This window comes from Gobio gobio (genome assembly GCF_949357685.1).
Source record: "Gobio gobio genome assembly, chromosome: 7".
Lineage (NCBI taxonomy): Eukaryota > Metazoa > Chordata > Actinopteri > Cypriniformes > Gobionidae > Gobio > Gobio gobio.
Genome location: NC_137103.1, coordinates 33822317 through 33836041, shown reverse-complemented (window position 1 = coordinate 33836041; position 13725 = coordinate 33822317). Strand labels below are relative to the sequence as shown.

Below are 13725 nucleotides of genomic sequence, written 5' to 3'. Positions count from 1 at the left end.
GGTGGTTGCGGCAAGGTATGAGGGATGGAGCTGCCTTGCAAGCTGGGAGGAAAATTTCATTTCGAGGGCCATTTTGAAAATTACACGAGGAGGTTTTGACTAGGCAATAAAAACACAGCCGTGTCCACTGACAGGAGAGGGAGAATGCCACCAATTAGCTTATTTATAAATCAGGCGCAATTTCAGAGATGACTTTTACCTTGCATTTGATTAAATGTGAAAGGATGGTTGGGGAAAAGAGGGAGGAAAGAAAATCAAAGTCAAAAATCATTTCATCTAATTTCCTTTATTGGCAATAATCACAAGCGGTCTCTTTTTCCCAGGCTAATGAAAAATTCCATTGATCTTGAGGTTGGCCGTTGTGATGGCTTAGAAGCGGAGAGAGCTACGTGTGAGCTGTGCAAACTTTCTCCGGCAGTTCTCCTGGGTTGCTCAGGACAGCTTAAAGTAAGTGGGTTCATTACAAGTTAAGCTCAATTGCTGCATAATGTTGATTAATACCAAACATATATTTAACCCGCAAAATTTGAAAAAAGAAAGCAAAAGTTGTGATGGCAATGAAGCGCTTACAATCGAAGTATACATGGCCCAAAGGCTATAAAAATCCAAATATTTTTGTTAACGCACTTACATGTATTAACTAAATTGTAGAGTTGTCTAAATGTTCACTTTTATTTGTTATTTGCAGATAGAGAAGCTCCTATTTAAAGGAACAGTGAAAGATTATAGCAACTGTTACATCCTTTGAGACCTGATCAGATTGAGTTGCATAAAATTATAACAAAAAAGTACAACAACCTTGGTTATTTTGACTACTGACTTTACTGGCATTGAAATTGAAGGATTGCCTTTAACCCTACGCAAATGTAAACATACATTATGAAGAAAAAAATTAATGTTTTGGTAACACTTTACTTAAAACCCTTATGTATAACGCATTATAAACATATTTTTAATGCAGTAATTATGCCTTGTAATGCACCTTATAATGCATTGTATGATCTCATGAACAATGGTAACCACATAATTTTAGAAAATATAATGCAGTAAAACACATGACAAACAGCCACTTGCAGAATCTGCAAACATTATTATGTCTTTTAACTTTGGTTACAATTTTTTTTTTTAAATAGAAGATATGATGTATTATTATGTACATTATAAATACCTTTATAACGCATTATACATAAGGGCTTTAAGTAAAGTGTTACCAATGTGTGACAGTAAATAGATTTATAAAGTTTATTAAATATATTTATAAAAAAAAAATATATTTTTTTTTTCCACAAATATTAAGCAGTACAACTATTATCAACATTGATGATAATAATAAATGTTTCAGCATGCCATCACAGGAATAAATTAAATATATTCAAACAGAAAAGTTATTTTAAATTGTAAGAACATTTCAAAATATTACTGTTTTTACCGCATTTATTAACAAATACCGGTAAATGCATCCTCCTATACAGGCCCCAAACTTTTGAATGGCAGTGTAAAATATTTAAGTTTTGTGGCTATAAACTGCATGCTATCAGCCCCATTTATGATGCTTTAACCGTGGTTTTCTTTTTTCTTAAAAAAACGGAAAAAAGAGAGAAGAGTTGAAATATTTGTTGGTGGTAAAATACATTATGCCACAAACACTGTCAATTTAGCTTAACTTGTATTGAACCTGAAACAACCCTATAACACTCTCTGCCCACTGAGCCAAAGCGACCGATCACGCAAAGGTTTAATGCGGCCAAGTGTGTCGTTCTGAAAGCACCGTGGCCAGCATTAGTCTCATCAGTGTGGGTGCCCTGTAGGGTGGCTTGACAGAGGTCTGGTATGATGGGCACAGGAGACCTGAAGAGAGCCTCTGAGATGTGGACAGAGAAGGTCATTACTGCACATTAACATCTACATTCATTATTACCAACTGACCTCATAGTCAAACGCCAAACTTCCTGTCCCAACTGTGGCACACATCCTGGACTTTAGTCTTCTCTACGTGACACTGAGAATAAAAATATCATACCTCTGAGGGCGTTGGGATGAGGACTCCAAATTTTAATGACAAAGACTGACATGCAGTACAGATAAAGTAGGTCACAGGAGGTAACCAAACAGAAGGCTAGTAGAGGTTTCCAGCGACACTACAGCCTTGCCCCATTTCCATTTAACGCAGATGACGGATATGATCGTATCGGGTTATGGAATGCGTTAGCAATGACAGACTTTCCCTATTATGTAATGTGCATATGGCTTACCAAATCTGACATGGCTTGTGCAGTTGTGTCAAAATCTGCCCATTCTATGACAATCTGTCATGTGAAACAGAGACATAACAGCCTGATCACTTCAAACAAAACCTCGACATCTTAGTCCTTTACAAGCACATAGCTGTTCATCTAACAATCTTTTCATGTAGTAGGATGTTAGCAGTGGCAATGTAGTGTTTTATTGTAAACAGAGAAATTTGTTTGCTTAATGGAAGATAGCAGATTGAAATTAGTTTAAAATCAGTGGTGTTTCCATAGAGACAGAACAGTAGGCAAAAATGCCCAGTTCTGTTTAAACTTCACTTGGAAGTTGGAACATGAGCCATGAGGTCATGTTTCACTGTCTGTACTTTGCTTACATGTTCTCTTCTTTTTGTTAAGAAGCTGAGCAGGTGTAAGCAGGATGAAAACGTCATCGAATATCGAATAGAGGACTCAAGTATTTGTCTTCCAAGACAATGGTTGAACTCCAAAAGATATTTTTGAACCCTTGCTGGGCACTGCAGAAAAGAAAGTGAATGTAACATCAGTCTTTTCAAAGGCTGTTAGCAAAATATACAACGGTCACTTCAAACTAAGCAAAGGTTTCTCAAACAAGGGTTCGGAAACCCCTTTTGGTTTGTGAGGGAACTGCAAGGGGGTTGGTGAGTTGATGAAAAGCTAATAATTAATTATATCAAATGTAAAATTTAAATAAATCAATGGGGATGCATGATAATCATGATAAAGTGTAGTGCTGTGTATTTTAAAGCAGCTCATGATCTGGAAACATCTGAGAGCTTCTCAGTTCACAGTAAATACAACAAACTCCATCTCTACATAATACCGTAATAATTATATTAATTATTCAATTTGATTGGGTTTCTAAAATGGTCTGAGGTTTTTTGAGACTAGAAAATTCATTCCTGGTAATGCACTTGATTACATATCCCCCCTTGTCAAGAGCAAACAATCAACGAAGACACATTTTTACTTGTGTTTTATAAATACCTGCATGTCCTGATTACATCATGCCAAAACCTATGGCCACAAGCCAGCTGCTTGGGACAAATCTCTGAAGCCAGGGGCTTTATCCTTGATTCATTCCTATTTATCACGGTTCGCTCCTAGCACTTGAAAGCACCATATGGACTCAATTGTGGTTCGTTCCTGGCACACGTGATCTGTAGATCAGACGCATGCCATACCTTTGGGCTTTACCATTGGATTATTTTCACAGGGCACATACTGAAGAGTCTTCGTGCCACAAGGATAGAGATCCCTTTTGAAAATGTCCTGCGAGCACGAGGTGGTGGAATCCGATGTCAAAGAAACAAATGAGAAAAGGTGCCCGCCAGATGTTTCACCGACAAGATTAAACGCTCAGCGATTTGATTAAGAAAGCCCATCTCCTCATCACCCCATCCTGCCCACATTAAGGCTTAAGAGCAATCAAAAAAAGAGAGTGCTACGGGATGAGTAGCAAGGCGCATGAGGATTTGGAGCTTGGGTGCCAAGTGATGAGTTTCTGACCGCTGGTGGCTACCGACTCCAAGGGAGTACAGTGATAATCAAGGCCTCCACGGGGACCTGAGCAAGTATGAAAAGCAGGATTAGCAGAAGTTCAACATCAGCAGATACATGGCAGCTATATCACGAAAGCAGCTTTTATTAGTTATGCGTATTTACAAAACATGCTTGTGCTGGACCAACAGCAAATTTTCCAATACACTAGAATGGTTTCCTCAGCCGTCCAGGGATGAAATCACTGTGAGTGAAGTTCACAACTCAATGTTCTACACACATTTCTACAAAAACACACCCACTCGCTTCAATTAAATAATGTAACCCACAAAACTATGAAGCCGTGGCACTGGTTTATGTAACAAGGTAATCGGCGTCTTTGATGCAACTTTATTACTTCGATATGGGACCAAGGCGCATAATTTCCACTGCACTGTTCCCTTTGAACCGTTCTGAGACAATCTCTACAGCAGGATATCCTGCCATCTGCTTCAGTAACAGAATCGCTCCGCCAGTCAGTCATTGGCGGCAGGCCGCCTTACAGAGAGTCACATCCATGCCTTTGAACTGCTTTTTAAAAATCAGCCAAATACCCTCTTTTCCCCACCAACTTTGAAAAGTAGCTTCAGTTATCTGTGCTGAGTTAAATGGGCTAATGAAAACCTGGTCCTCCTGACAACGAGAGTCTAGCGAGAGATTCCTGTGATAGATTTTCCCTTCGATGAGCTTGATAGCACTGTGGTCCCCCTATTAGGAGGAACTGTCATTGTTTTAGATCACAGCATTGGGATCAATACAGTGCTGGCCATCAATCTTAGCACGCCGATCGGGTGGGACTTTCTGCAAACATCTGATGCCAGTTAAGTGCTATGGAAACCAAATTCACTCTTCTGCCAGAGCGGAGAACAATGGAAATCAGAGCAGCATTACATTTGAGTCCTTCCAGGAGTGTCTTTGTGATGTGGCGGCTCCTTAGGGCTGAAACTCTTGAAAGGACACCTGATTGTCATGTGACTTTATGCAAACATGCCCAGTTGGCCTGTTGTGTTTTAATACAAAGACTGGCCTTTAATAGGGGCCACCAGCGTTGTGGATTTCAGTGATTGATGATGTGGTATGGCCTCGCTCAGCTGGGCTCCTGCTCACTAGGGTCAATCGCGATTGAATTACGGCTATAAGCAGAAAGCCAATTAATAAGTGAGGTCTGATGAAGTTGATCCAAAGGACACTGCGAGGGAATAGAAGCCTTTAAAAGAGAGATTTATTTGGATTATGCTACATTCAATGAGATATTGCAAAAGATGTTTTCATTCTGAGGTTACTTTTACCTTGTTTATTTTTCTCCATCTTTCTCCACTAAATGGGGATGGTGACTGCGGGCTAACCCTGTACTTTATTTACTTTAAAGGGAGTTTCCTTATACTAACCTTTCTGGGCTGTCCTCTCGCAACTATACAGTGCATTTTATATCAGTATTCTTTTTTTGTTTTGTTTTTAACAGCATCTGTTGAGAATACGGTATGACAGTAGAGATATTTTCATAATTATAAAAATTTTACTTCTTGGTTCTTGTTTGTTTGTTTTGCCAGAAAAAGAACAAAAGAATGAAAGAAATAAGAAATATGCATCACAAAAACAAGGGACCAATGGGAGCCCACCTGCGAGACATTTCATATCAAATACTCTGTTTCTTCTCTTGTTTGTCTCTGGGAATATTTTTAAATTCTTAAAAGGCTTGGACAAAGTTGGTTGCTGAGAAAAGAACCCAGGGCATGTTGACGGATGGCCGACCATGCATATAATCGTTTCCTTACACTCTGTGAGTTTGCTTTGGAAGGGGCGAATTACCATCTGAAAATGAGCTGAGAAACACTGTAGGCGAGAGCCCTGCGTCATCAGTGTCAGCTTACTTACAGCGTCTCTTACCCATGATACGGACACACACACTCGCAAACATGCACACACACTAGTGTGGACCAACATTACTAATGTCATCTTAACCCACATTTTACACATAGGGCAAATTTGTCATCCAACCAAGCGTAGGGGCACATCCATCCCCTCACAGAAACAAAAAACAAACGTAGAAATACAAACACAAAGACAAAGGAGGGATTCAATTAAGAGTGCACAATGATAGTGCTCTTTATTTGCACATGCTATTAGGGGTGTAACAGTTCTCTGTAAAAATCGAACCATACCAATCTCCACCCAAGATTCAGCACACGCACACGCACTTGCACCGCGGTTAATGTCAGATCTGAAGATGCATCAATAATAGTGCGTAAAACAGAGAGACAAAGTTCCGCTAATGTATGTTTCTGTCGATGGATACACTCCATATGCGTTTCACATGAGAGTATCTGTCCAATCAACTGTTAGAATGTAAATTTATTTCTGACATCTTAGTTCCTCACGTGTTGGTGTGTTGCAGCTCATCATGGCAAACGAAGGAGACAAGGAACCGCCAGCATCATATAAATCATCAATATAAATCTCTTGTCTGGGAATATTCTGGCTTCCCAGTATGCTGTTACAACAGCGATGGTCAAGAAACATGGACCAAATACTCACTATTTGTAAACATTGCTCAATGAGAGTATCGTATGCTCTAATATGACCAGTAATTTACACAGGTCATCACCCAGATGTTGATGCACAGGTGAGACCGAAACAGCACACATTACCTTCTGTGTTCAAAACAGGCAAAACAATAATAAAAAGTTCTGGACAGGGCTAAAGACGGAACCGTCATTGTCATGATCGGGCCAGTGCTGCATTGTCACATAAAGGCTGGCCCACACTAGGGCTGGTCCGAATAGCATTTTTTGAGCTTCGAAGCTTCGGTAGTAATCAACATCGAATATTCGACGCTTCGGAGGGAAGGGGCTGAACATATTCTTCTCTCTAATAAAAGCAGTAATCTCAAGAAGCGCCACGCCTCACGCGGACAGGGCTTATAAGCTCCGAGAACGGACACTGCACTAGTGATACAAAACACAAGCTCCTATATTTCACACTAGATTAATTTAGATTGATAATAATGGGTAATAGGCTTGCTGCGATAGTCGGCGTTACCGGTGTTCAGGCATAACACCGGTTACATCACTTGCCCACCGCGGTACCGCCCCCACCGTTGTTTTGATATTTTATTGTAGTAAAAATCACTTTTTAACTACAATTAAAAACTGAACGTGCAGCGTGAGCCAAACGAGAGTCGCAGCACAGACCAGCAGCAGGAGTCAGAAGCTGAATGACAAGATGATCGCGGAAGATTTGGTTTCAAAGCGAAATGTAAAAGCGACTATTTAAGGGAGTTTGTTGTTGTTGTGTTTTTCATTAAATCTACACTATGTAACTTTTCCGTCCACTAGAGGTCGCCTGTTCAAAACAAAGGCGTAGTTTGATGACGCCACGTTTGAGCGCAGAATCTTGGGACATGTGGTCTTCACCTCACAGCCGGTGGAAAAAAGTCAGGATAGGACTCGGGCAGAAATCATGTTCATGGATGCGATTATTTACATTACTGTACTATGAAGCAGAGCAGGACCGAGTGTTGTGGAGCTGAGCAAGGCCGCAGAAGCGATTGAAGAGCGGGACAGTTTTATGACATAGTCGCCGGCGGGACTTTTATTATGACACGATCGCCGGCGCCACTTCCTCTTTTCCAGTCATGAGTGTGAGGTAACGCAACTCTGTTTATCGTATTAGATATATCTGAGTGTGTTGAAAAGGAAGTTATGACGTTCGCTCGGCGGCTGATATGACACTTGTTCCCACTGCAGTGAGAGTACAGCGTTTCTGCTAAATAAAACCGGAAACCGAGGGTAACGCAGATATGACAAAATCAACAGGCGACTCCCTCAAACGCATAGCTCACACGTCCCGGTTCCTTGGTTAAAATAGCAATTTCTCACGATTTACAAATAGTTGGAAACATTTGGGATATTCTAAGTACTCAACTGAACAAAATATATAACACTGGCCAAGTGTTTTTTGGATATTTTACTGCAAAAATCTTACATAGTTCACGTTTAAGAATAATAGGCTAATGAACCCACCATTTAAGCAACCCGCCCCTGAATTGGCACTAATTCTAAACCGAAACTAAAATGCACACGGCCACATCCCTAATGGGTAAAAAGGCTAATACATTTTGATTCTATTATTCTATTTTCCACAATTTCAAACCAATGCAGGTTAACCCAAAATGCAAGCTCAGGCATGCGCTTCTTCCATATAAGCTCATGCAGTTGTGCGCTCTAGACAGAGAATACTCCAGTTGCAGGGAACACTTAGGCTGAGAAGAAGCAAATATATTTATTAAGTATAACAAGGTTGGGTTCCTATTCAACTGTCCATCCTATTAAAAACAGCTAGGATATAAGATAATAAAAAAATAAAAAAAAAAGAATTGTATTGACTATTGTATTTCGTCAGATTTTATAGTGTAAACATATTCAAGCACGAATGAGAATTGTTTCGAGGCCGATACCAGGTGTTACAGAAAAAAAAAAAAAAATATTCAAATCCCAAAATTGAAAAAGCGAATACCAACCCACCGAACACATATTCGAATATTTGAATATTCTGGTCCAGCCCTAACCCACACTAAAAAAAAGTTAAAATGTAAATCAAATATTCAAAATGTGAAAGACCACAAACATGATGATAAAAATAAACATAGACTTAACAATTATGTTCCTGTAGTGTGTGGAGTCCCACAATGTGACCAAGACAGCACACCACACACTAACAGATCCCATTCGCAAACAACCAGACTGTGAACATGGGAAATCTTGCAAAATCTCTTGAGGTAAACAAACATGCCGGACGACAGGCAAGAAGAAATGCCGATAATAGTGTCCGAAAATTTGTATATCACAATATCAACTTTGACAACGCAGTGTTTTTACATGCCTGTTTTGATGAGTATCCTAGCAAACAAAGTAGGTTAAGGCAACGTAAACAGTTGAGAAAGACAATGCATTTGTACAGTGTTAGTATAGTAGATCCATGGATTTTTTTTTTTTTTTTACAATTCTCACTGCTCTTGACTGAATAACTTTTGTAACTTTAATAATGATTAATCTTTACTTATTTTATACAGTGAAGATTATAAGCATGTTATTTTAAATTTGATTACTTCATTCAATTTTTCTACCTGAAAAGTACTGTTAAGGCCCATTCACACCAAAGACGATATAGTTCTAAAAATCGCCTAAAAAAGATATAGTTCTAAAAATCGTTCTCAATATTAAAGAATAGCAGATTTCACACCACAGCTATAACGATAACGATATAGAGAAACAATATCATTGGAATCACTTTCAGAACGATTTAATCCAACTGATGAAAGATAAAAAAAAATGACAGCCAATCAGAATCCATTTAAACCATTTAGAGCATTTAAAACGGTGGACAAGTACGCGCTTAGAATAAACAGAACAATACCGTCTGCTGGTGTGGAAGCTAATATAGTTATCTTTATAGTTATCATCCTTGGTGTGTAGGGCTTAACTATATTTTATTTGTATTTTTGCTCCATTGTATTTATTTGTGCTACTAGTAGTTTGCTTATTTGTTCTTATTTTCTTTTCTTTTTTCATTTGATAGTAGTCCATTTTTCCTGAAAATAGCACATACCGAACCGCATCGAAACCGTAACCTAAAAACTGTGATACAAACTGAACCGTGAGTAATTTGAACCTCTACACCCCTACTATATATTGCCTGATTCATCGAAAGAATAATGCAAATCAGGTAAGAGTACCAAAGTGCTCACCAATCTGTGATTTTATTTATTTCAAATTTTACGTTGTAAACAGTCCAGTACTTTTGAGTCTTCCGGCAGACGATGCTGTTCACTTGAGCACCACGAAAAGCACTGTAAAGTCGTTATTTTGTTTGTTTTTTTTTGCACAAAAAGTATTCTCGTCGCTTCATAAAATTAAGGTTGAACCACTGGAGTCACACGGATGATTTTAACAAACCTTGAAAGTGTTCATTATATTGCTGTCTATATTGCTATATTGCTATATTGCTCTCGGATATCATCAATTCCATCAATACAGTGCTTTTTTATTCAGTTTGCATTTCTAAAACACAAAAGTTTTTTTTCCGTAACAAAACGGGAGAGCTATGTTATCAATATAGGTGCATAAAAAAAGCAAAGTGTACACAGCTGTTTTAGTGATGACAAACACTGAAACGTGACCTCAGTGGTCTGTGCTGGTCTGGCTCTTCTAAATCACGAAAAACAAACTTGAAAACACAAAGCGGCTGGATATTTCTTTTAAGTGTGCATTAAAAATCTTGATTTTGTCAACAAAGAACTGACTAATGCAAAAAAAAAAATCATGCATCAGAGAGATAATGGAAAACATGCCTCGCTCAGACCTGAAGATAAACATTTTAGATATACAGATTGAAAGAACAAAGAGAAGGCAGAAAAGTAATGGACTGCAAACATATAAAACAGAAAAATGTGATAATATATGACATGACCCTTTTATGCTGCGCTAACACATATATAGAAATTCAGATTCAACTGAACAGATTACACTTCTATAATATTGGGTGTTTGTGTGTTTACATGTATATTTTATTTAAAACGTTAATATCTGCATATATTTTTTTTTATATAATTTTCTATATAATTTGTATATTTATATTTCTAATTATACAACCTAACTTCAATCCTCAGATTGTAATATATAATATAAAGTTTGTATTATGAAACCTACTGACTAATTTTGCAACCATTCCACAACTTTTCACATATTTCTAAGTCAATAGCGACATGCGCATCAGAATGACAATGACTGCTGTACAGCTATGGGAGGATGTGAAATAGTATGCACTACATGCTTACAGCCTCTTTAATCTTTAAACCAGCACACATAAGCCAGCCCAAGAATGCCTTGAATCAAAATGAATTAACAATATTGTTCCACTCGTTTCGGGTCCTGCTTGCTGTTCATTAGGAATCTAATAAGATGCAGGCCCCTCCGTGGAGCTGCTTCTAGCCGACTTATTCTTGACATTGCTTTGGAACGGGGCGATGAAAAAAGCACCACCCATGCTTGCTGATCGAAGACGACAGTTCGAGAAGCAAATTCTGAAGCCAATCTAGACTGCGCAAGTCAAAACGAAGTACACAGCACAGTGAGATTTTAAAGCTGTAGGGGGGAAAAAAGAGCAGTGTGCTCAGAGACCTCAGAGAATAAAAGTAAAAATCAATTCAGGGACTGGCGGGTGAGACCACAAGGACATCACACATTTTAAATATTTGCTTTTAATTGGTTTTGTTCTCTAATCAAGCAATTTCAAAAGGTAAGATGTTAATTTAAATACAAAAAAAGCAATTTAACTCATGATAACTAACTAAATAGCACAGCATGAATAGTCAGTTCACTAGAGTTGCTTGTGTCCATGCGAGCAAAAAGGTTTCTGAAAATGTTTTTGGAAACATGGTACATTTTTAATAACCTGTCCAATAAAACATAGTTAGATTTTTTGACAGTCAATGCAGATGAAATGCCCTGAGTAAAAATCCTCACTAATTATTATACCGCGGTCGCTCAGCCACACAAAAATCAAACACAAATATCTACACCATCTACAATCAAACAGACTATAACACAAAGAAATCGCTTTCTGTCCCAGTGGGCATGTTGTGTATGTCCATGCATGTGCGCCCAAGCAAAAGCACGTATCTGTAGCCGGAGCGTGTCAAGTGATCCACACAGGATATTAAAGCTGTCTATTCTAATCACTTTCTTACACAACTTTGCCCACTCGCCATTAACCACGCTTGCATACGCGATCAGCTTTTGGGGGCGGATTAAGAGTGAACTTGCTAGCACATTTTTTAATCAGTGGAGGAGTGATCCCTAGAAGGCTGTGGTGAGGGATATAAAGAAAACAGACCTTGTGACATCAGGAAAGCGAATCGGGAAGTGGAGGACGCGGCACTTGGGCCGGATGAGCCGGTCCAGATCTTTGGGCCGATGGTCGGGCATGGTCTTCATGAAGGTGGAGATGGAGGAGAGGAAGGACTCCATGTTGAACGAGGAGTTGAACGCCACCACATCCGCAACCAGGCTGGGAAAACATTGTCATTTCAGATGATGAAGGAAGAAAAACTCTGACAAACAAAGCCACAAAATGTAACAACAACTGTCACAGTAAATCTCCTTAATTAATTCTCAAAAATAAGTGTTATTGAAAACAACATACGTTTTGAAAAGCGAACTTTACTCGTATATGGGAAGCCACCCTTAGCAGACGACTACAGTAACTATAGTCACTTAAAATATCTAATACATGTTGATTAGAATCCACAAACACGCCATGCTTTTAAATGGCACACTGATTAACCCCAATTGCCAGAATCAATCACTGCATTGCACTCAATTAGAGAGTGAATTAGAAGAGCAGAGCTCTTTTTTGTGTCACTGTTCTACCACGTTAATAAAGTTGAGCAAGCAAAGGGCCTTTGAATTATTGACATGATATTCTGACAGACAACAATCACAATGTATTCCAATTAGAGCTCTTAAAACCCTTTCTTTCAAGCATCAAGATTGATTATGACATTAGGCTTTAAAACATTGAGTTCTTAAGAATTAGAGTGCCATTATACGATCCCATAATTAACCAATCACATCATGCCAAGTAACGCGCATGATAAACTATTCTCAGACACACTGTCTCTCTTGTGAATTAAAATCCATTCAAGTACAGAAATGGTACTTGTTACTTGTACTGACATACTAACATGCATCTGGAAATTTCTAGTTCAACCATTGATAGAGACATTTTAATGTCATTAGCTATGAATTAAAAATGGCATATATACTCTGCAATCCTACTATAAATTATATTTTGTCATCAATGCACACTTATGAACCGTAAAACCAATTTAGACTCGTGGCACTTTCGTTCTCCTTAAACCAATGTATATTTTTTATATACAAGTTCTGCACAAACTTGCAAATTCTTTTTTTCTACAGAGGAAAATAATGATGAAATTGAAATTACACTGTGTGCTATGCTTTTTTTGTAATATATCTAGCACATTAGATATGTCTGGTAACCACAAGGTATGTTTTTCTTCCACAGGTACTTTAGTCAAGTTCATCAGACTCTGCTATTACCATGAGAGGATCTGGTTGTAACCATATTGGAAGTCTCTTTCTTGGCTCTTGCGGACTGGATAGACCAGCTGGTTCTCATGGAAGTAGAGAACCTTCTTAAGATGAGCGAGATCAGGCCGCAGGGCTACAAGCTCAGCAAGATTGAGAACGGAGCTTGTGAACAAAACCCTGTGAGAGAGATAAAAGAAAGAACCATTAGTTTGCTGTCTGCCATGGTGCTATTTGAATATCAATGCTCCATCACAGGCCTAAGCATTGATACTCATTGTAACATAAAAAAAAATTCTGACCACAAAGGCCTGCTGTAACGTGAGAGCCCCCTAATGTCCCCTTTTTCAAGGCATTGCAATTTGAAAAATTATTAAATAATTATGTTAGGACTTGAAAAAAAAAAAAAAAACCTTCCCGCTTCGGTAGCATATGCAGTGATCATGTGTGATTTTGACATACTGGGTGATTCAAATTGCAAAAATTTCCAGTCAAAACTGTTCTTATGGTAATTTTCAGAGTGTGAGTTCCTGACTGTTGTACAAAGTGGTACGTAGGGTAAGATTTTTTTAATGCGTTATGCTCACCAAGGTTGCATTTACTTGATCGAAAAATATCCCAATTTAAAGAGTTGTCTAGTTTTTTGTTTTTTAAAAATGTAAATTTAATAACTGAATTTATTGTATTGAATATTTTAAAATGCAATGTATTAATGTTGTCACTGATTTGACACAAACATTTCTTATTATCAATGTTGATAATAGTTGTGCTGCTTAATATTTTTGTGGGGGGAGGGGCTGCATTTAGAT

At 38.3% G+C, this 13725-nt stretch overlaps 1 protein-coding gene across 3 annotated transcripts in view; it reads right to left on the bottom strand.

Moving 5' to 3' along the window:
• gtdc1 (glycosyltransferase-like domain containing 1) overlaps positions 1-13725 on the bottom strand; it is a 63443-nt gene that overhangs the window by 20623 nt on the left and 29095 nt on the right. For all 3 annotated transcript variants that reach the window (XM_079821226.1, XM_079821224.1, XM_079821225.1), the window contains exons 3-4: positions 12929-13096; positions 11700-11873 (exon numbers count right to left, since the gene is read on the bottom strand). In XM_079821226.1, coding sequence (XP_079677352.1) covers positions 11700-11873; positions 12929-13096 — 342 coding nt within the window. The remainder of the gene's footprint in view (positions 1-11699; positions 11874-12928; positions 13097-13725) is intronic.